The 25,001-nt window shown below is 30.1% G+C and overlaps 4 protein-coding genes across 4 annotated transcripts; 3 read left to right on the forward strand and 1 right to left on the reverse strand.

Moving 5' to 3' along the window:
* Positions 1-627: 627 nt before the first annotated feature.
* GT037_009471 (glycoside hydrolase family 18 protein) lies at positions 628-2,475 on the forward strand (the record flags this gene model as incomplete). The annotated part of the gene is made up of 5 exons (XM_038934518.1): positions 628-869; positions 925-1,545; positions 1,601-1,721; positions 1,786-2,213; positions 2,343-2,475. 5 exons carry the CDS (start codon positions 628-630, stop codon positions 2,473-2,475), a joined length of 1,545 nt encoding a protein of 514 aa, XP_038782793.1.
* A 366-nt stretch (positions 2,476-2,841) lies between these two features.
* On the reverse strand, positions 2,842-4,035 carry GT037_009472 (uncharacterized protein; the record flags this gene model as incomplete). Its single annotated transcript, XM_038934519.1, has 1 exon — positions 2,842-4,035. One exon carries the CDS (start codon positions 4,033-4,035, stop codon positions 2,842-2,844), a length of 1,194 nt encoding a protein of 397 aa, XP_038782794.1.
* A 901-nt stretch (positions 4,036-4,936) lies between these two features.
* On the forward strand, positions 4,937-6,382 carry GT037_009473 (uncharacterized protein; the record flags this gene model as incomplete). The annotated part of the gene is made up of 1 exon (XM_038934520.1): positions 4,937-6,382. The coding sequence occupies one exon, from the start codon at positions 4,937-4,939 to the stop codon at positions 6,380-6,382; it is 1,446 nt and encodes a 481-aa protein (XP_038782795.1).
* Positions 6,383-7,536: 1,154 nt separating this feature from the next.
* Positions 7,537-8,193, forward strand: GT037_009474 (uncharacterized protein; the record flags this gene model as incomplete). The annotated part of the gene is made up of 1 exon (XM_038934521.1): positions 7,537-8,193. The coding sequence occupies one exon, from the start codon at positions 7,537-7,539 to the stop codon at positions 8,191-8,193; it is 657 nt and encodes a 218-aa protein (XP_038782796.1).
* Positions 8,194-25,001: the final 16,808 nt, after the last annotated feature.

The following is a 25,001-nucleotide window of genomic DNA, read 5'->3' on the forward strand; positions in this document are numbered from 1 at the left end:
AGTAAGCGACACGGCCTGCCCGTCTGTAGTATTTGGGTTCTCACTATGGTGGTCCAACCCCTAGGTCCAGAGCAGGTACGCCAGCCAAGGATGAAATTGACATTAATGATCCTGCATCTACTACGTATGGACCTGCAGCAAGGCAAGTAGTAACTAGCACGTTATGCAGAGTCGCGATGCCTGATACGGGCTGAAGACCGAGCGACATTCGGCGGCTGAATACCGCCCGAGCGGGCTGATATTAGTGGCGTTTGGTTCCTGCAGGGACCCGAGGTCCATGCCGACCCACGTAAGTAAATTCAACCCCATCCTTCGTTTATCTTGGCACATGTATGTTCAAGGAACAGAAACCGAGACTAGATGGCGTCTTTATTGATTGACATGCTGCGATAGTACGCGCCTTAGAAGACGACAATGTTGAGGTACCCCTGATGTGCCCATCCATCATTGAGCAGCGAATCCGGATGTTGCCCTGCTCGTTTCTCTCCCGTCCCACGATTGTCCGACTCTCGCCTAATTAATCACCCTTACAGCTTCTTTCATCGAGTGTTGTCCACTGTTGACTGCGCTGAAGACTTGCTAGTCACTGTGCGGATTTCTTTTTTGGAAAACATTTCGGCAACCATTATGACTCCTAAGGATGCCTCACTCCGGTGCCTCTATCTTGGACTTAGCCTCCTATCGACGGTGCAGGCGCTCAATTTGGGTTCCTTTGGTGGGCAGGCAGAAACCAAGTTACTGTTAGAGAGCGTCGCTGGTATGGAAACAACACCGCAGGCTCGAGAGATGCTTCTGCGGGCGACCAATAATCAGCCTGACTACACGTGCACCGCAACAAAGTCTTGTGACTTGGGTTGTTGCGGCCCTCTGTGAGTGGAAGACATCCACGAGTTTTAAAGAAAGGTGGTTAACAATCGTGGTTAGTGATGCCACCGGTACTGGTGCTTGTGGTTTTGGCCCCGTATTCTGCGGCCCCGAATGTACGAGCGACTGCGAACGGAAGTCCGAGTGCGATGGCAACAACTGGGGCCTCCAGTATGCCAACTTGACCAAATGCCCGCTCAACGTGTGCTGCAGTGAGCACGGTTTCTGCGGTACGACAATCGATTTCTGCGGCCCCGATCCTGTACCGCACCCTCAGTGCGATCTTTCCAAGCGGAGCGCCGACGCGCGTACCATCGGCTACTATGAGGGCTGGAATTATCAACGTCCATGCGGTAACATGGAGCCTGAAGAAATTCCCTTAGGACACTGGACGCACATCAACTTTGCTTTTGCGCTAATCAACCCCAAAACGTTCCACATCGAGGACATGGATCCTGGCACCGGATCGCGCTATGGTCGCGTCGCCGGACTCAAGGAGAGGCAGCCCGATCTCAAGGTCTGGATCGCTGTTGGAGGGTGGGCAATGAATGATCCTGGACCTTATCGAACAGCTTTTTCCGACTTAGCTGCTAGTGAGGCCAATCAAGATAAGTTCTTCGATTCGCTTTTGACTTTCATGGAGAGATATAATATGGATGGGGTCGATCTGGATTGGGAGTAGTAAGTCATTAGACCCATGTCGTGTTTCGTACATACACTGACCTATGCGCTCTAGCCCTGTAGCAGAAGATCGAGGCGGTATCCTCGCAGACTTCGACAACTATGTTAATCTCCTCAGACGTTTGCGTCAGCGCTTGAATACTTCCGGTAGAGAGTACGGCATCAGTTTGACACTCGTAAGTGACCAGCCTTCATGGTACTCCGCTTCCACATTGTTCCACCGAAGCTGATCCCCCACAGCCTGCTTCTTACTGGTATCTCCGTGGTTTCAATCTCCAGGAGATGGAGCCATACCTCGACTGGTTCAACATGATGACGTATGACATACACGGCGTTTGGGATGCCAGTATCGACAGCCTCGGCCCTATCGCCCAGGCGCATACCAATCTGACCGAGATAAAAATGGGTCTTGAGCTTCTATGGCGCAACAACATCAACCCAGAGCGTGTCGTACTTGGTCTCGGCTTCTACGGTCGCAGCTTTACCATGAAAGACCCAGGATGCATGACGGCAGGCTGCGAGTTTAGCGAAGGCGCCAATGGCGGTGCATGCACGGGCACACCCGGCGTACTATCTGCGGCCGAGATCAACGAGGTCATCGCTAAAGGAGCCACTGTCACGTACGACGAGAAGGCCGCTGTCAAGATAGTTACTTGGGACTCAGACCAGTGGGTTTCATTTGACGATACTCAAACGTTGGGATCAAAGATCGATTTTGCGCACCAGCATTGCTTAGGAGGGCAAGTACTATCATTTCGATTCCTAACGTGCATCACTAGTTGCTGACTGACAAACAGGACTATGGTATGGGCTATCGACCTTGATGACGGTACACTCACCAAAGCCCTTGGTGAGAATATCGAGCGACGTGAGCTACCTACCTACGAACCAAGGAATTACTTCGAGTGCGGCGCCAGACCTGAGTTGTAGACACCTCAAGGCAGGCCAACAGGGGTGTTGCTGGAAGGTCAGTCTGATCGGCCTCGATACATGTGGTCAATGACCAATCTAGCCGTCGAATTATGCACATTGCGCCGTTCAACATGCACAGAAACGCTCCTCATACGTGATTCGCCGCCGACTGATACCATGATTGGAGATTTGCTTGCTGTGACTATAGACGACTGTGACTACCTTGCCACTAAGAGTGATCAAAGTTTCTAGTGGCGAGCATATTGTTTACATGAGGTATGAAAACTATAAGCTAGAACAGACAAGGAGCGACATGCGAGTCAAAGGAAGAAGCGACAACCTTGTTACCCACAGGGTTGCGGCTTCGCTTGTACATGTACCCCCTCATCCATCGCACGACCCGCCCTTAGTATCACCAGCGCGCGATATTCCACTCCTTATCTTCTTAAGCCTGTTGAAAAATTGGCTCGATCTCGAGTTGTGCGGCTCGCCCGGTACAGACAAAGCTGGTTTGCCGTAGAGCGTGATGAGACGGTTAATGTCCATAGGGCTGGGTGCTAGCCGATTGGGAATAAGACTGCCATCATCGTATTTGAGAACGACTTCACGGTCGTCCCCTAGACCTATCCCACCTGCGCGTGAGGGATACATCATGATCGAATTTGGATCAAAATTGTCATCTGAAACCTTCTTGTCCAAAGATGGATACGGAAGCCACTCGGCTGCACTAAATCCCCATTTGCCCGCAACTTTCATGGAAACGCAAATGTGATCCAGGTCGAATTGTAGTTTATCCATCAAATTGTGATCATTCGCCTCTCTCGCTTCTGCGACCAATGTATTTAGAGTCTTACTGATTGCAGCGAAATCGCTGAGAGCCTCGCAGTCGAAGTCGCTAGGCTTGAATTTGGGCTGACTACTTTTGCCACTCCAAAGGCTCCAGCCATTGTTGTAGTCTCCAGAAGTGATACGCCAGTAGCGAGGATTCTGGTGCTCATGGATCAGGCCCCAGACGTGACCAAGCTCGTGGGCTATGTTGGCATGGATGTCGTCCTGACCGATGCCTTCATTGTCGGAAAGATTCGTTACAGGTCCCAGGTCCGCATCAGTAGGCTTACCATCATTTGCCGCTTCGTTGATAGGTGGGATGCCCAAAGTCGACGATAGCTTGCCATCGGTATTGTATTTGATAAGCAAGACGGTGTCGCGATTGCTTTGCCACTCATCCTTGGAAGGGACCTCTTCGTAAGAAAAGCCGTGTGCTTTGAGAGGTGCCCATAGTTCTATGGCCCGTTCCCAGATTCCCTTGAGCCTCAAATTCTCTGGATCTTCAAAGTGGTATCTTATCTTCTTGTTGGGCCAGAGGCGCGGGGCCAATTTGTCGTTTGGCCGGCTCTCCATGGAGAAAGCGCGCTTCATAAGTGAAGACGTTGAATTATATGTCTCAAAACCCAGATAGTCCGGAGTGGAGTTTGTTCGCTGGTTTGGCGCCTTTGCCTCCCAAAATCTGCTGCCACCCAGGACCCCTTCCGCGCTGGCTAGCAAGAGGCCCGAGACGAAGGTTGGAGAAAGATACATGATTTTTAAGAAGATGAATGAGTGTGGTGTAGGATGCTATCGCAAGGTGAACGAATGACAAAGTCTCAGGACAATGGGCTGTAGATGTCTTTTGCACGAAGAAAAAGAGTATTTGGATCGACTCGGTAAGGTCGCGGAGAGAACGGATGCACAAATCCAAGACACGTTTGTCGCGACATGTTAGCCTGCATCTACGTACCCTGAATTCGTCTTTGCAAATTGCACGCGCTTAGAGTTCGGTTATGATTCCTTCGACGTGAGCCCTGTCAACGTGCTATCTTGGTCAGATCCGTTCACCCTTGCTAGTTCCCGTCATTATCGATCAAAACGGCAGGTGTTCCCTCTGATAGACTAAACCCTGCGTTAGATTGATGTGTGCCGTGCTTAGCACTATAGCAGCGCCAAGGCCAAACTAGCTTCTAATCTTGCATGCTATCCGAGGCCAATGTACGTACCTGGTCGCTACAGCACGCCAAGCTCTTTGAGACTAGGTAAAATATAGTAGTGCCAGCTCGAATGACGGCTAAAAAACAAAGTGTGCAGCTTTGTGTGATTAAAGTATGCAGCCAAGCAATGAGTAATGTTCTTACTTCTATATGCGACGTCCACCGAAATTTGAAACCTCATCCTTTCCAACGGCTCGAATATTGGATTTTCGGGACTGTCCATTCAGGTCAGTGGGTACCATGAGTCTCAGTCTCTTCTCTGGGCCCGCAAATCTTTTCCACAATCTGAGACTTTTAGCTCAATTGTTCAATTGACATTGTACGCCAAAGCCGGACCAAGTGCCCCTGAAAGTAGTTCACATCGACGTCCAGTTTTTGAGCATTGGATCTGGACACTTTTCTCTTGCGTGCTTCATCAGTCACTGTATCGCGAAGTTATACTTCCCGCTACCAGTATGCGGCCGTCCATTCAGCAAGTATGTTGGCTGGCTTTGAGCTCCGTTTATCCAATTGTCGTGGCTCAAACATCTAGCCCTGACGGTGCGGTCCATCCAGGACAGCCGGCGAATTGCAACGGATGGCATACCGTCATTTCTGGTGACAATTGTCAGACTGTGTCCCAGCGTTACGGTATCTCACTGAGTCAATTCTTTGAATGGAATCCCGCCATTTCCTCTGACTGCCTCAACAATTTCTGGCTCGAATCGGCCTACTGTGTGAGGATCGGAGAAATCAATACCAGACCCAGCAGCTCCGCCGGTGCAACCTCAAACCCCACGTCCACATCGACGTCTATGGTCACGTCACAAACGACCATTACCTCAAACTCTGCAACACCAACTACCTCTTACAACTCGACATACTCAGTCTTGCACCCAGTCACCTCTTGGAACGTGTCGACCACGAGTACTGACAAGACGTGGCCGCCTACCCAGACGCTCGCGGGTCAGACTGCCATATGCAATGCGTGGCATCGCGTTGTTCCTGGTGATACATGTCAGCGAATGCTTGACAAATATGGCCTGAAGTCCATGGTCGATTTTTTGAGATGGAATCCCGCGGCCAAGGAGGACTGTGAGATGCTCATCGCCGACTACTGGGTGTGCGTCGGGGTGCAGCGGCAGATGGGTAACACGGATCTCGAATGGGAAACGGCTCAGCCTGAGTTTACCGCGCCTCCAGAGCCCACCCAGTACACACCCGTTACGCTGCCCGCAGCTGACTCGAGCTTCGCACCGATCCCGTCTCATGGGCCTATGCCCATCGACTGTAAAGTTTACCACAGGGCCACAGCTGACCAGAACTGCAATGACATTGTCAAACTGTACAACTACTTTTCACAGGAGCAGTTCTTGTCGTGGAACCCAGCTCTCAACGGAAATTGTCTGGGTCTTTGGTTGGATACGTGGTATTGTGTTGGCGCATATGCGGATGACAATCTCCCACTGCCTGCGCACCAGACCACCAAGCCAACTGAGGGCAACGTCCCCCTGGGATACCCCAATGATTGCGCGCGATGGTATCAGACAACCTTCGACGACACGTGCGACCTTATCGTACTTATGTTTGGCAGTTTCAGCATGGCCGATTTTGTCAAGTGGAATCCGACTGTCTTCCGTGATTGCAGCGGCATCGTTTTGGATGCATGGTACTGTATAGGTCGCCCGGATACGCCGATAACACGTACTCCAGGCGCACCATGGCCGACACAGTTGACAACGTCGATGCCGATGACGACGTCTACCAAGCCATCATCAACTGCAACAGGAGCGCCGCAGCCTGTGCAGACACCTTCGCCTGTCCGTGAAGGCATGACGAAAGATTGCGTGCGATTTCACCTACAGCAGCCTGACGAGTTTTGCTGGGCGATGGCGTCCGGTGCTGGTATCTCCTTGACGTGAGTTCTTCCCCAACTGAAAGGTTTTGTGCTCGGGGAATCGTGCTAATTATTGTTTCACAGCCAATTCTACGAGTGGAACCCCGCTGTCGGTGACGACTGTCAAAATCTGTGGCCAGATTATTACTATTGTACCGGTGTGTGAAAGCCCGGGCGACTCTGAGAGAGGGACGACTCGAAGGCGAGCTGCACCGGCATGAAACTTTGCGCCCTGATAAAAAATGAAAACGATATTGCATGTAGTGTGTGGAGTGGCCTGATTGTCAAGATGGAGTGTTCCATCCCGCGGACCTCGGGATTAATCATATCTTGCCTAGCGGCTTTTAGCGTCATTCAAATAGATTGTGTTCCTGCACAACTTCGTCTCATGCTCGGCACAAAGCGCACCGCCGATGATGTGAAATCGCTTTGCGCTACATGCTCCGGGTCCGGCCAAGGCCAATACTAAGCCCGACTATATCCATGTTTGTGCAGGCTCGTTGGTCGAATACATCATCGCATTAGCTCCATGGCAGCGGTGTAGGACTAGCCGAAGAATGAACTTAACGTCTGTTCTTTCTCCCAATCAAAGCCGACACACCTGGCTCTTGGGGCCTCATGACCCGCACCGACCGCTTCGGCAGCGAATGTCTTATGAGCCTGCCCCCTAATTTCAAACTCAGATTCTTTTACCTACTTTCTGACGTCTCAACAATGACTAAATTCAGCATATGGGTGAAGAAGCACCTAGGTATCAAATCGGGTACCCAGAAACAGTCGACGGATGAGCCGCCATACCTACCATTGTCGCGACGACCAATTACACCAAAATCGCTCGATACACGTACATGTCTATTCTTCCAATTACCCTATGACATCAGGAGTATGATTCTCTTCATGGCCTTTGGTGGCCGTACCCTTCATGTGGACCTTGTGCGTCAGAAGAATGTATGGCAATGGGGAGGCGCTGTGTGCTGCAGAAATAGGGATCCTGGGTGCGGAATGTCACAAGGCGGGTTTGCGACCAAAAGATCTGCTGTCCGCACGATGCCGTGCCCCAGTGATTACACCTCTGTCAGATTGATGCGTTACGGTTGGGTCGGTCCGTGGTGCGACAGATGCATGGACTCAATTTATAGAAGCGGAGGGGGGTACTGGGAGGAGGACAATACTGGAATCATGGGGTTTCTGCTGTCATGCAGACACGCGTACACAGAGGGGATTGACGTGCTCTACTCTACCAACTGCATCAGCATCGAGAGTGAGCCCCTGCTTCTTCACCTACCTCAGCTTCTTCCTTCAAACAGGCTCGCATCAATCACTTCTCTTGAGATGCTTATCAGGGCGCATCGAGTTGGGCATGCTGACGGGAGTTCATCCTTCAGTATGGATCACCTGAAGCCGATGCTTGACCATGTCGCCATGCTCTGCCACCACCTCCGTGGGCTCTGCTTGTCATTTGTTGTTGACAGCGACTGCTGCGAGATTCTTGATGGCCCAACACTGCCGCTAGTCGATTCCTTCTACACGTCCAAGCCGTTGCGAAACATGAGAGTGGAGCTACCAACTGCCGACTACAGACCAGCATGTAGATCATGTGTTATTGGCGACCATCCCGATGAAGCGCGCACCAATCATAAGCAGGAACGATCGCTCTGGAGATCTTTGGATGACGAGAAACCAAGAACGCAGAACAGAAGTATCGAGCGCTATCCTTATCCCCCACTGAAACTGCCGGCGGCACATGGGGAGGAGATCAGAGAGAGCCAAGGATACTGGCTATGTGAAGGTGATCGTGGGCCAGAACCGCCGCTGATAATGTGTCATGTACCGTAGTGCGCTGAGAGTGGTTTGGCTAACAGAGATGTCGGTACATTGCACTTGTTATGCTAGTATGTTAAGGATATTGTATTATAAACTCTTAATAACTTTACTTTATTCTACTTTAAAAGTTCTTTTTGTTTAAATTAATAAATATACTATATATAACAGGTAAGTAAAACGCTATTTATATATGCTATATAATATTATAGTAGAAAAAGTTTCTATTTATAAAATAGCGTTAATTTATATAGCTCTAAAATATATCTAAATAATTATAAAGTACTATAACTAAAGTAATAGATTATAAACTATTTTATAAAGAGAGTAATAGATTTAGTAATATATTAGTATTAAGAATAATATTATAACTAAGAAAAACATTTTAAAGAACTAATTATAAATTAGTAGCTCTATAATATATAAATGCTAGTAGCTATAGCTAATATTAAGTAGTAAAAATGTAAAGATATAGAGTATAGTTAAAGAGAAATAATAAAATAAATATTTTAATTACTATTAATATTTAAGTTATACTCTAAAATCTAGTTTTGATAATAAGTAAAGTTATTAGATATAATAAAGTTAGAAGTATTAGGCTTTTAGTTCTAAAGTAATAAATTATAGCTATAATAAAAATAATATAAAAGCTACTAAGTATTAAGAACTACTTAAGATACTTAAATATTAAAATAATTTTTATTCTATAAGTAAACCTATAGTCTACTTTTTAACTATAGCTTAGTAACTACTAGTTTCTCTATACTCTTAAAGATAATATAATACTAAATATAGTAATTAAAACTTAGCTATTTAATTTAATACTATTACCTCCTAAATAAGCTAATTATACTAGATAATAGTAATAATAATAATAATAAGAATAAGAAGCTTACTAGAATAGTTTAAAAAGCCTTTTTTACTATATTATATACTAAGTTTAAAAATAATTAACGTTAATATTTAAAAAAACTAGCGTATTATATAGTAAAGAATAAAGGTAAAGTCTACACTAAGCGCGCTTAGCAATATATATATACGTAAGAGTATAGTCGTAATTATACTAGAAAAGACGCTATTATTATAGGTATAAACAAAGAAAATAGTAAAAGTAATAGAGAATACGTAACTTAGATAGAGATAAAGATATATCTTTTTTAAAGTAATTATTTAGCTACTATAATAGTTAATATATAATAGATAGGTTCTAAAAGAACACCTATATACTATAGCTTTAATAAGACTAATAAACTTCTAAATAAACTTATAATAGTTTACTTAAACTATTTAGTTAATATATTAAAATAGCTACTATTGTAGCTAATAATAAATAAAAAAATATTTACTATCTAATAGTAGACTTAGAAATTATAAAAATATAATTTTATCTTAAGATCTAAGTCTAAATACTCTTTAAGTACTAGTTTAAGTATTATAAGTAACTATACTATATATTATATAGCTAGTTATAGTAGATTAATAGTTTTTCTAAAGACTGATAATTATATAATATTTTAAGTAATATTATAAGTACTACTTAATATATACTTATAACGCGTTAGTATATAATAATATATTATAAGACTAAAAGATCTAAAAGAACTTAATTTTATAGATATACTAGTAATAAATTATAAGTATAACGTTATTAAGTTATACTATATTAAATTATAGGAGAAGTATATTTCTAAATACTTACTTATAGTAAGATCTACTATAATACTGAATTAAATATAGTAATAATAATCTACTAGTACTCTATATACTTTAATATATAGAATACTTAGAAGATACTCTAAAATTATATAAACTTTATTTTAGACTTTAAAAAAGAGGGCCTTATACTAATAATCTTTAAATATCTTTATCTTTTAAGCTTTTTTATATACTACTACTAGCTATAGCTACTTAAAAAAATTTATAACGATAGACTGAGTAGTAATATATATATATATATAATAAAGGCTATTATACTTCTATATAATTAATTAGAAAGCTAATAAGTTAAGTAATAAAATAAATATTATAAAAATAATTATAAAGTAAAAAAAAAGCTTTTAGTTTTAGATTTTTATAAATATCTAAAGGTAAATTAAAAGTTTTTCTAAAATCTATTAATAAAGCTACTTTACTATTATAGCTTTTAGTTACTCTTACTTTATTTATTCTTTTATTATTTAGTTAGTTAAATTAGTAAAAAGATTATATATATATATATAGATTAAGAAAGTTTGAGGAATATAAGTAGGTTAAGTAGATTTAATATATAATTAGTATAAGAATAAAGATGTAGAAAAAAAGAGTTATAGATATTAGTATACTTACCTTATTTAGTAAAGCTTATTAAGTTTAAAGAATAACTAGTACCTATAAAATAAGATAGATATAGCTATAGCTATATTAGTAATTTAGTAATATAGTATTATATAAAATTTTAATAGTATAATATAAGAAGCCTAATATCTAAAAACTATAGTTAATATTATTATTATCTTGTTATAAAGGAATTAGTAGTAATAATAGTATGATAATTAGTTACTACTATAAATTTATATTTCACTATATTTTGTATAAGTAGTAAAGAATACTACTTTATGCTATAAATACTAATATATACTAGAGGCTACTAATATTTAATTTACTATAGTGAAGATTATAAGTTTTTTTTCTATTAAACTATAATTTTATAACTTAAGTAAGCTTTTTATTAAGTCTTATTATTTAATACTTATATTAAAGCTTAATATTAGAACTTACTTTTATTAATTTAATTAACGTGCTAGTAACAATATATAGGTATAACGCTGTTAAGTTACACTATATTATATTGTAGTAGAACTATATTTCTAAATACTTACTTAGCTTTACTATATATAGCTATATATATACTTAATTAGAAACTTATTAATTATAACTAAAGCTAATACTATAGGTTCTACATAGTTTTAAAGAGCTACTATAGAGTTTTAAATAGTTACTATAAAGCTTAATATTAGAATAAAAGCATAGTTTTATTAAAGATAATTATAGTTAATAGTTGGTAACTAGAGTTTTAAACTATAGAATTAAATTCTAGAAAGTATTTATATATAGACTTAAATATTCTTCTTTCTAACTTCTATAATCTAATATCTTATCTTTAATATATAGTAAATTATTATATATAACTATATTATAGGTATAGAGCGCCTAGATATAGAGGGCCCTATAGTTTGCTTAATAATAATAATAATAATAATAATAACAATAATAATAATAATAATAATAATAATAATTATAAATAATACGCTAATAGCCGCCTATTAATATAGTAAAGACTAATAGTAATTAGATAAGAGGTATAAGAGAGTAGAAAAGTATACTTAAGTTAAACTTAGTATAGACTATCTTAAAAGTAACCTTAAGTACTAGGTTTAAGCTCTTATATAGTTAGTTAGCTTATCTAAGTTAAGCTTAGAAGAGTTTAAAAGTAAGTTAAGTAAGAAACTATTTATCTTTAAAGTTCTTTTTATTAGTATCTTTATTATATAAGCTAGAATAGATATAAGTTAAAAATATAAAAGCTTTACTTATAACTAGAATAGAGAAGTAAAGTAATTATATAATATAGTTATAGCTTATAGCTTAAAAACTAATAAGTAGAAAAAATACCTCTAAAATATCTTTAATAGTCTATTTAATAGCTAGCTAGACTTTATCTATATTACTATCTAAGTTCTAGAATAAGTATAATAAGAAATTATTATAAATATATAGTAGATACTAATAAAGTAGTTAATAATTAATTTAGTAACTTAAATAGCTTAGAAAGTAATAATAAAAGAATATAGTTACGTAACTAATATAGTTACTTAAGATAATAGAAATGCTAAGCTATAAGTCTTTATAGCTGCTTAGTAGTAATTATAATTATAATTATATTAGTACTTGGACTTAGCTTAGTAATAAAGTAATTACTATAATACGCGTAATACTATTACTACTTAATTTCTAGATAGTATTAGTAATAGCTATAATAATAAGTATATCCTATTAAAGTATAAGGTAGCTTATTATATAGGAGCAGAAGGTTAGTATTATAACGTTAGTAAAATAAGATATTTTAGTATATTTAAGCTTTAGTACTTAAAATTCCCTTAATAATACTATAATATTATATAATAACGCGATAACGCGATAACACGTAATATAGAAACACTATAGGCTCTATCCCTAAGGCCTAGAGGAGATAGAACTTACTTTTAAGCTCTAAAGTAGTATATTTAATTATATACTTATACTTCTTAACCCTCTAAATTCTAATATAGTAGTAAAGCTACTTTAAATTATTTAGATGTTACTTTTACTTTTCTCTAAAAGTTCTATATAAAGCTTACTATAAACCTATTATTAATAAGTCTAAGATAAAGCTATATTAAAATATAAGTAGAAATATTAACTTCTAATATATTAATAAGTAAGCTAGAGATATATATATATATATAAACATATTATTAGGTAATTAAATTAGGATAAAGTATTATTAGATAATATATAATATAAAAGTCTAAAAATTATTTATAAGTAAAAACTTAGCTTAGCAAAAGTATAAACTATAGCGCTATTTAGATTTATTTAAGATAAAACTACAATTAAATAATATATCTAATAAAAGAAAGGTTAACTTTAGATAAAGTAGTAGTAGAAGTAGTAGTAGTAGTAGTAGAAGTAGTAGTAGTAGTAGTAGTAGTAGTAGTAGTAGTAGTAGTAGTAGTAGTAGTAGTAGTAGTAGTAGTAGTAATACTAGTAATAACAAATTAAGGCGGCTGTAGTAGATAATATAAAATAGTATAAAGTAATAATAATAACTAAGTATATATAAGAAGAAAGAAATATATTACGCTCTACTAAAGAGTTTAAAATGCTTAAAGTAAACTATACTTATAACTAAGTAAATTAAAGTATAAATATTAATATATTAGAAAATAATTCTATTATAAATAAGTGTATTAATATCTTTAAACCCTTCTTTATCTATATATATACGCAGGACTAGCTATTTTATATAAATTAATCTATTAATAGAAAGAATTAAGACTAATATAGAAGTAAGATTAAGTAAATTAATTAAGTACTTAGTTTATATATAATTAATAAGAGACTTAACTAGTCTTTTAGGAGATAAGGGAGATAAGTAGCTTTAAAGCTATTTTACTTATTGATATTTACTTCTTATAAGTATATTTCTTCTTATAGAATAAAACTCTTTACATAGAATTTAATAAAATAGAAGAATCTTCTTTTTTAATAAAAGTAAGATACCTTAATAATCTTTTCTAGAGTAAAGTAAGCTAATTTAGTAGTAGGAAGTCTCTACTAAGTTTAGAATACTAAGTAGTAATAATAATGATATAGCTTTTAGTTAGAAGCTTATAAAAAAGCTTTAGAAAAACTTACTAAGTAAACTATTAGTAGATTTTCTTTAGAAATTTGTCTTAGTTAAATAGAGTAGTACTATAAAACTTACTAAGAGATAGTTTAAAGGTTATTGTAGGTATATCTAGTACTATATATAAAAAGAAGTTATATAAAGTCCTATTATATTAAGAAAACTATTATCTTAGAAAAATTATATTATTATAAGAAAATAAAGATTAAAGTAGTAAAAAATATATAATTTATATATAAATATAAAGAAATTATTTCTAAAAGGAATATTTTCTTACTATACTACTTAGAGGAAAATTACTAGCTTTTATTCTAGTAAATATATTCTTTACTCTATAATCTTATATACTTTTTAAAGAAGAATATTATTTGAACTCTAATATTTAATTTAAAAAGCTATGTATATTTAAAACTACTATAGTATTAATTTATTATAGCTTAGAAGCATATAGTAAATTGCTTAATATAGCTAAGATTATAGAGTTATAACAGGATAGCAGCATATTTGTAAATGTATAAGCTTTTAGATACTAAATAATATATATATACTAAGAACTACTAAGCTACTTTTTTATAAGCTTCTTAAAGTATTCTTAAATAACTAATATTATAACTTTATATAGTTTCTAAAACACTTATATAAGATATATAGATTTTTAATATCTAATTATGTTTAGGTTAGCTATAGTAAAGTATAAATAACTTATAGATATAAATACTTACCTCTTTACTACTTCTTTATAATATAGTTCTTTACTCTAACTTAATTAATTAGAACTAAAGTAGAGCTAGAAGTTAAAGTAAGCTAATAGCAGTCTTAAGTTTTAGTAAGCTCTTTTAATTTTTAAAATTATAGTACTATAGAAGTTAAGTTTTATCTATTCTATCTATCTTTTATAAGAAGAAATTAAAAACTTCTTTTATTATAGTAATTAATTAATGTAGAATAAATAGTAAAGTACTTACTATTACTAGATATATAAGACTATAGTAGAATAGTAATAAACTAATAAATATATAAGCTTCTAATAATAAAATTAAGTTTCTATTACTATAACTATATTATACTAGAAAAAGAGAAACTACTTTAAAGAATTAGATAGTAGAGATTATACGTAAAAAGTAAAATTCTTAGAATAGCTAATTTATAATATAGTAATTGTAAATAGTAGTATACTTCTAAAAGAATAGGCCTCTAAGACTTTATATAAAAAATCTAAAAGTAATCAAGGTTTAAAGATAAATAAATTTAAATACCTATTTAATAGGAAGTATACTAAGAAAACTACTAAGTCTTTTAACTATTTTATTATAAACTAAAAAAACTTTTTCTATAATAATTCTAGCTTTATAGTAGGCGTTAATAGATATTAAATTAAAATAGATAATAATTATAAAGTGATAGTAAAGAACTTAGTAGTAATATATATATTAGCTATAGGTTTAATACTATAAGATTAAATCCTTATAATTACTATTAGTCTACTATATTCTAGTAAAAACAATTATTATAATAGGAATTAGAGAACTATATATAATAAGTATATTATTTTTTTATTCTATTTAAAAGTTTAAAAGGTAATACTTCTATAAAAATCTTAGTATCTTATTATAATTTTATAATAAATTTACCTTATTAAGTACTATACTTAAAACTTATATCTAATAATAAACCTATACTATAAAGTAATTTTTTTAACTTTAGTTTAATATAGATATAGTAATTAAGACTTTAGCTCTATATTCTATTACTTAAACTTAAAAGTAGTATAGATAAAATTATTATAAGATATTAGTATAGTATAAAGTAAGATTACTTATAAAAACTATATACTTACTCTAATTAGCTATATTATATATAACTCTACTACTAAATCTACTTAAGCTAATCTTAATAGTTAGAGAACTTAGGATTAAATTTATATAGTTATATAGTTAAGTACTACAGAGCTATAACAGCTTTTTATATAATAGTATATATAACTACTACTTTTAAAAAGAGTACTTAAGGAAACTTTAGAATAACTCTTAGTAAGTTTATTTACCTTTAAAGCTATTAAAAATCCTATCTTATAAAGAAGATAAAAATCCCTAAATCTACTATAAAACATTATATAATAAATTAATATAGATTACTAATAGTAATATAAAGAAGACCTATATTTTATAGAATTACAAGTAGTACTTAAAGTTTAAATAATATCAAGAATCTTCTTATTTTAAAAATACTTAGTTTTTCTATAGTTTTAGTAAAGTAGAACCTATTTTAGATTCTTTTTTCTTTACTTAAAAGAAAAGTAATAATACTAAATTCTTTAATTAAAACTTAAGCGCTATATAAAACACTTAGTATTCTAGAAAGCTAACTTATAACATTAAATATAGTATAGTAAAATTAAGTATAGTAATAGTTATACTAATACTTAAGCTATTAGTTTTATTAGTATACATATAAGGCTTAGTAGTACTAATAAGTTAGTAGATTAACAAATATCTATTCTATAGTAAGATCAGGACCTTGTATGTAAAGTTCTAGTCTAATTACTAATAGTAGTTACGCTGTATTTTATAATATAGTTAATTACTTATTATAAGTCTTAAATAAGGATTCTACTCTAAAGCTTACTAGTAAAAAGAGGTTAGTACTTATACTGTAAGTACAGCTAATTAAAATAATTCTTAACATTATAAACAATATATAATAGTATATATAATTATTAATAGTAACTTAGAAACTAAAGAATCTAACTTGTATAATCTAAGAATAGATTATACAATAAAGTTATATTAACTTCCTATTCAGATCTTAATATTTATAAAAACTCTAAATAGTATAATACTCTTAGTTTATATAATATTTTTAATCTAGAAAAACGTTAAAAGATACGTAATACTATGTTTATATATCTACTAAGAACTATTTTATACAAGACTATAATATCTTAGTCTTTATACTATAAGAAAGCTTAGAAATAATAATTTAGAGGTAGATTTAAATTAAGAAAGTATAACCTCTACTAGGATTTATTTAAGTTTTTATAATACCTATTATTAAATTAAGTATTTAGAGACTTTAAACTTCATAAGTTTACTATAATTTAGTTTTTATATAATAGTATCTTAGCGATATTTAGTACTTCACTCTATACTTATAATCTTTAGTATACTAGTACTAAAAAGTAGTGTCTTTATATCGCTTTTATATAAAATAAATTAACTATATAGCTTTATATACAAGCTAGTACTAAAGTTAAAGCTTATTTTTTTTTATAAATATAGATATAAGTAAGCTATTAATACTTAAAGCCTAGATTAGATTCACAAACTATATTATGTTAACTAATATTTATCTAGAAGATTTAGTAGTAAGACTTTTAGAGAATAAGAATAGTAAAAAAGATTCTTTATAAAAGATTTTAATGGGATTTTAATAAGAAAGTATAGGTATTACCTTTACTAATTATATTAGCTCTACTAGTACTAATAGCACGTTTAGAATATTTAATAATAATAGAAACAAAGCGTTATTATTAGATATTTAACCGATATCTAAAGGGCTAGATAGGGATTTGATATACTAAGCTATTAATAATAGATATTATAGTGTCTATACACCTACGCTTAACAAGGCTGTAGAAGTGTTTAATATAGAACTACTAGAGAAAACATAAGCTGTATTACGCTTTAGTAACTTCCTAAAGTATAAATAAGAATAAACTTTATAAAGTACTTATTATAAATATTAATTAAAACTAAATAATTCTACTAAGTATAAATGTTCTTTAGACTAAGAGGCTTATCTATCTAAAGTACCTATGAGGTTCTACTCTACTAAGTATACTACTATTTTTCTATAAATTATAAGATATTAGCTATTTTAAGTAAATTACTTTGTATCTATATTCTTAAAAAAATATATATATAGTAGCAATCCTCTTCGTTTAGCAAAACGTATTAATAGTAGTTTAAATTTAAGCTTTTCTTGATATCTTTTATATTTAATAGTACTATGTTATAATATAATCTACTAGCGTTTTATTATTATAAAATATTATTTTAGTATAAAGCTAAAAACTTTTAGAAATTAACAGTCTATTTTAACTATATATACTATAGATAGTATAGTTGCTTATTATATAACTACTATAATTTAATTTTTTTTTTAGCGTCTAACAGCTTATACTTTTATAAGCATACTGCTATCCTATTATAACTCTATAGTCTTAGCTATATTAAGTAATTTGCTATATACTTCTAAGCTATAATAAAATAATACTATAAAGTATTGTATTTTCTCTAGTAGAACGTAGTTATAGTAATTTAAACTTAGGCTCTATGTTATATCTTTTAAATCTATTACTAGCGTAAGCATTCTAGTTATAAAATATTATTCTAGTATATAGTAAGAGATATCTAGAAAAACTATTAACTTACTCTAATTAGCTATATTACGTATAGTTTAGTTACCTATCTTACCTAGACTAATACTATAGAACTAGGTAGTTTTAAGATAATATTTATATAATTTTATAGTTTAGTAGTAAAGAGTATTAATATTTCTTAACTTATTATTAGTTACTATAATAGCTATCTAGAAGAGAACTTTAAAAGACTTTTAAGTAACCTTTAGCTTTAAAAGAAGAGAGCTTATTAGTTTATAATTATATTATTATTATTATTAAGTTATATTAGAAAAATAAACTATAGTATGTAAAGAGAGACTTTAAGAGACTTTATAATATAAAAGTTAATAAGTAGACTCTTAAAAGTATATAACTTACTTATTTCTTTAGTAATATTACTTTAAATATTATAACTATATCTATAATTATATATATAAATATATCTATTAATATATCTATAAATATATTTATACATATACTTATAGATATCTCTTATACCTACTTCTAAGTTAAGCTTTCTAGGTAAACAACTTTTTATAGTAAGTTCTATAAGAACGCTATCTATAGTATAGTACTAGAAATTTACTACTAGTTTATTAAAAATAAAATATAGACTACTTCTTAAGTATATATTTACTTAATTCTAAAGCTATAAAGAAATGCGCTACTAGTAATTACTACTAGTATTACTTATTATAAGCTTACTTACTATTTACTATAAGCTAAGACTAATAAAAAAGGCTATTATTTATTATCTAAAAAAATAGTAGAACTTTAAATTCTGTTAAAGAATTTATTACGTCTCTATAAAATAAAGTTATAGACTAATAATATATAGCTATAAAAGATAGCGTATGTTATAGACGCTTATATAGTTATAATTAATAGTATCTAGTTCTAAACTTTTATAAAGCTATAGAAGTAAGTTAAGAATTTTATTAATTATTTATAAATAAAGCTCTACTATTATAAGTACTTCTTATTTTTACTCTTATTCTTCTCTTAAATAAACTAATTAAATTAACTAATTACGCGCGTATATATAAATATAAAAAGCTTTAAGAATAGCTTATATAAATAAGTTAAATTTAACTAAGTAAATAGTAGAAGAATAGAGATAAAAAGATAAAAGTACTAATAGATATTAGTATAGTTAAGTTATCTAGCAGGGCTTATTAGGCAGAAAGAATAGCTAGTACTTATAATATTAATAGAGATATAGCTGTAGCTATATTAGTAATAAAGTAATATAGTATTATACGCAATTCTAATAGTATAATATAATAGGTCTAAGCTCTAAACGCTATAGGTAGTATTGTTGTCATTCTCCTATAAAGAAATTAATAGTGACAAAGCTGTAATAGAACTAATCTTCTATAGATAAGACTACTACTAGTATTTTAATAAGAAGATAATATATCTTCTTAGCTAATACAGTCTCTAAAGGTTTCTTACTCTACCTATTGTATATAATATTATTACTATTATTATTATAAATACTATCTTAAGTTATTTTATTTCTACTTTAAGAGAAAAATAATTAAAGCTTTCTAATAATTTACTATTAATAATTTCTATACCTATTTTATTCTTAGTAATTTTTAAATTCTTTTTTAGAAGTTGTGTAATTCTTAAAAAATATAAATAGCTAATAAAGTCTCTATAATAGTACTTACTAATTCTTAGTATACTTTTTAGATTTATATTAGCAAAGATATCTAGAAACTTAATAACTTTCTATTTTAAGTTATTCTATAGTTCCTTTTAATTTACTATTACATTATTTCCTATAGTATTTAGATAAAGATTCTTTATTAGGTATTAGAATCTTAGAAGATACTATTTATATTAAATATTATTTCTACTATTTATAAAGTTTTTGTTATCTTAAGTAACTTTAAGCTTAGATTTTATCTAATTAAGAAACCTTCTTATAATTATAGTTCTAGCTATATATCTTACTAATTAAATACTTTGGTATATACAGCTAGTCTAGATACTATTGATATTTTAGGAGCTAGTTCCTTCTATTAATTAGAACTAAATAATAGCTTTAGGTTTAATTATATCAGAAAACCTTTAATCCTTTATATATAGAATAATATACTTTCTGTTTAATTTTCCTTGTATAAAGTACCTATTTTAATAGAAGAATTTTAATATATAGTCTATCTACTTATAATACAAAAGTAAAATATTTTACGTTCTATATACTAGTAGGACGTAGTACTAGTATATAAGTTTATTTATTCTTTAGCTTAAGATTTATTATTTGTATTAGAAAAATACTAGTTATATAACGTAAGTATAGCGCTATTAGAGTTTACTACATTACAAAATAGTATAAGTGTATCTCTAATACGTACTTTGTATTACTATATTCAATAATAAATATACCTAACTAAACATTTTATAAGTTTAATATAAAGCTATATATATTCTATATACCTATATTAGGTTACTATATAAGTCTCTTTGAGGCGTAAAGAGCATTCTAGAACCTTATAATAAAATTAGATATATTTACAATAAATAGTTCTATAATATAGAAAAACTAATAGCTATAGCGCAAAGTAAGAAACTAGAGTTTTCTAGTATATTTTAGAATGTTTAGAATATACTTAAACATAGAGTTAAATATCTATTTTTTAATATCTAATCTTTAATATAGTTCCTAGTATATATTTAGTCCTAGGATATCTATAATCTAGTCTATAATAATTACTTAGTACCTTTTTTATATTATACTAAATAATACTTAACTAAGTATATTCTTAGCCTTTGTTAAAGATCTTAAAATCTAGAGTTCTTAATTGTATAGTATAGATATATAGAAAAAGTAATTGTAAGATCTCATCTAGTTTTTATTAAAGAAAGCTAAATTAACTTATAATCTACTCTAGTAGCTAACTTTTACTTAAAGCTACATTATATTATTATAATTAAATAACTATGTATTCTATAGTTTGAATCTTAGTATCTAAAGTGATTTTATAGATAGAGAGCATAATAATACTCTCTCCTTTTACATATAATATAACTATTACTAAACGTAGTATTTACTATAGTAGTACTAGTTTAAGAACTAGTATTATATCTTTTATATAATAAGAAATAATCTTCTTTTATATCTAGATTAATACTTCTTTAAAACGTATATCTTAATAAAATTATCTATTTCCTAGTAGTATACTTATAAAGACTTTTATACTTTATATATACTATATAGAGCCTATCTATTACTATAGAGTAGATTATAATATATTATAGAACTAACTTATATCTTAATTAAGTTATCTTAGAACAAAAATAGTACTTACTTTACTTTATTAAACTTACCTATAAGCTATATCTACATTAACTACTAAAGCAAATTAAGTATAATACTTAGTAAAACCTAGCTATTTATATGAATATAAGTATAGATATAGTTATAAGTTATAATTCTTACGTCTTATTATAGTAGTATTTATATTTTACCTTTTATGTTATATACTCTTCTAAACCTAAGCTTAGTCTTTATCTATAAACCTAACTAAGCGCTTGAGAATTAGAGAAATAACAAAATTAATATTCTAAAAAAAGCTTAGTAAAATACAAACTATTATATTATATATAGTATTTCTAGTATTAGTTTTTTATATCTAGTTTTTAATTTATTAAGTATTATTAACTTTCTATAATATTAGGAAAAGTGTAATTTAAATTAGATATATATATTACTAAATTCTTTATATTAGTTATAACATTCTTCTTAGTATAATTATTTATTACAAGAGCTTTTAATATAACTTTAAGAGGTTCTTTAAATATTATAATTAATAAAGTAACTTTTTTATACCCTACTAATATTAATTAAGTAATATTATAATATACTTTTTAGTTTATTTTTTTTACTTTAACTCTACTTTTCTTATTAAATATAGTCTTCTAGTTTAGCTTATATACTAAAATATCCTATATTAATTATAGAATCTTTTAGAATTCTAGTACTTAAGTATTAGTTTTATTAAGTTAGTATTGCAAAGAGTTAGTTAATAGAACTATAAGTATTAATAATGTTACCTTATTACAAAGTAGTATAAAAGTTACTGTGATATAATACTTAAGACTATCTTATCTACTTTTTAATATTATAGCTGCCTAAGCCTCTATATACGCAATAAGATATAAGCTATTCTACTTTATTTTTCTTAGACTATAAAACTTCTATCTAAATAGAATATATTGTTATTATATATCTTATACTGTTCTTTCTACTTAGGCTATTATAAATTATAAGTCTTAAATTATATCTCTTAGTTAGGTATATATCTAGTATAATAGATACTTTATTATTTATTTATTAACTATTACTATCTTCTATATAAGTAGCCTAAAGAGCTTCTTATTTAATTTATATATATTGTTTATTTATAATAGAGTAAATATAGTAGATAATGTTTAATTAATATAGAAAATAAAAAGTAGTAAGCTAGAGAGCTAATTTTTTGTTTCAAATAAGCTTTCTTCTAATATATCTTCTTTTGGATTAGTCTTAATACTAGTATTTTATTTTATAGCTACCTAGTTTAAATTTAGTCTACAAAGTCCTCTTTTTATTACTTTCTACTTATATTACTTAGTTTTTACTTTCCTTAAAACCTTACTACTATTAAGTAAGTTACTATAATCTTCTAGTATTTCACCTTTTCTTATTATACTTCTTAGCTAAAGTAACTGTTTCTAAAAAATAACTTTTTAAAAAGAAAGTATATAAGAAAAACTATTTTCTTAAATCTAATTTTTACTAGTATAACGTTTTTTAAATTGATTACTTAAGTAATAACCTTTTTAACTAATTCTAAGTTTTTATTTTTATATTAGGATTCTTTTCTATAGTTTATATTAGTTCTATTAAATACTAAGCTAAGTATCTATTTACTATTTCTTGAATCTATTATACTGTATTGCTTTCTAAACTCAGTTACCTTAGTAGTATTAATTATTATCTTATTATTATTCTCTAAGATATATACTTAATTTAAGTCTAATACTAAACTACTAAAATAGAGATTTATCTTTATTTAGCTTATAAAAATACTTTTCTCTATAGAAGACTTTACTAAGCTTACTATTACTTTTATTTATCTATCTCTTTCTATTAACTAATTCTAGTACTTTAATAGTGTATTTATAAGTACTAGCCTAGAACAACGTTAACACTAAATTACTTATAAATAGATTATTTTCTGCTATATTAAGAGTAATATAAACTATATTAGTATACTAGTTTATATTATTAAAGTAGTATAATAGATTACTTATATTAAAAAGTACTTATAAAGTGTATAAGGATTTTAGTTCTAAGTCTATACACGTTTAAGTAAAAAAACATTATTATTATTTAAAAAGAACGCTTATAAAATAATTTCTTAAAGATATGTATAGAAGTCTATATACTTTTAAAAAGCTTCTAAGCTATATAAATAAAATAGCTAATATTTAAGTTCTTTTGTATCTATTAAGAATATAAATTAAAATAGATTAAGATTTAGGGTTAAATAGGAACTAAATTCTAGTTATTATATGTAATTTTTATCTTCTCCTTTACTACTTTAATAGAAGGAACTTATATCTATTAGTATTCTAGCTAATACTCTACTTAGACTAATATAAGTTACTTTTCTACTTTATAGTAATAAGTGTTTATTATAGTTATAATAGATTAAGTCTAAGTATACTTAGAGTTATATATTAGTTTTCTAAGTATCTTTTATTTAGATATTATTACTTACTTAAAATTATACTTTAATTATCTATTAAATATAGATATTAAAAGGATACTTATAGAATCTAGATATAAGCAGCTATATTAGAAGCTGTTTACTTCTAGTAGAGCTAATGAATATTCGAGATCTAATTAAGTACAAATTTTTTTTTCTATAACTAGTATAGTAGGTCTACTAATAAGGCTCTTGTTTAGTTATAACTATAATAAAGTATTAGTAATTACTACTACTAAGCGAATATTAAATCTATATTTCTTTTTATCTATACTACTATTAGTATTTACTTTTAAAGTAAGTATAGTTACAGTACTTTTATTAATAATCTATATATAGTATAATCTAAGAGTCTATATATTTTAGGGTAGTATAAGTATCTTATTAACCTTATATACTATATTCTAGCTTATAAGATATTAGAGAAGAAAACTTTAACTTTTATTTTTTATTAATGCGCTCTAGACTAAGCTAGATAGAGTAAGATTTCATAAGCTACTTTAACTTTATTAATACTAATTCAAGCGTACTTAATACTAACTTACTAAGCTACTATTTAACTAAGTAATATACGAGTTTAAAGCTATTAGGAGCATTAAAAAGTAGTAATTTTAAGGTTTTTTATACTAGTAGATTATATAAAGTTTATAGGTAGTTATATAACTTTGTAAAGCTAATAGAAAAGAGTATAAAGTACTTTAGCAAAAGTAAAAGCTTAGGCTATAATATAAATTACTTAACTTATTACTTTATATTTAGTATAAGTAAAAGTAAAAGTTAAAGCTTAGGCTATAGTATATTTATTACTCTATATATTATTTAAAAGTAAGTAAAGTAAGAGTAAAAGTTAAATTTATAGAATTCTCTTAGCTACTCTTATATAATAGGTAAACTAGTAATATCTAATACTATACTAATACTATCTTTTATAGAGATCTAGTAATAGTACTATCTCTATTACTACCTAATATTACCTTCCTTATATAATATAATATTATATAGTAGTTATAATATCTACCCCTTACTTAAATTGTTACTTTTACTCTTACTTTTACTTTTATATTTAATTTTAGTTTTGATTACTATTACCTATAGTAATTATGTACTACTAATATAGTATTAGTTACTTTAATATATTCTTTAATGTCTTTATTAAACTTTTTTTAAATCTATTTATATAAATACTTAAAGCCTAGTATTAATAGTATCCTATACTACTACTATCTTA

Source organism: Alternaria burnsii (genome assembly GCF_013036055.1).
Source record: "Alternaria burnsii strain CBS107.38 chromosome Unknown 728, whole genome shotgun sequence".
In the NCBI taxonomy this organism is placed as follows: Eukaryota; Fungi; Ascomycota; class Dothideomycetes; order Pleosporales; family Pleosporaceae; genus Alternaria; species Alternaria burnsii.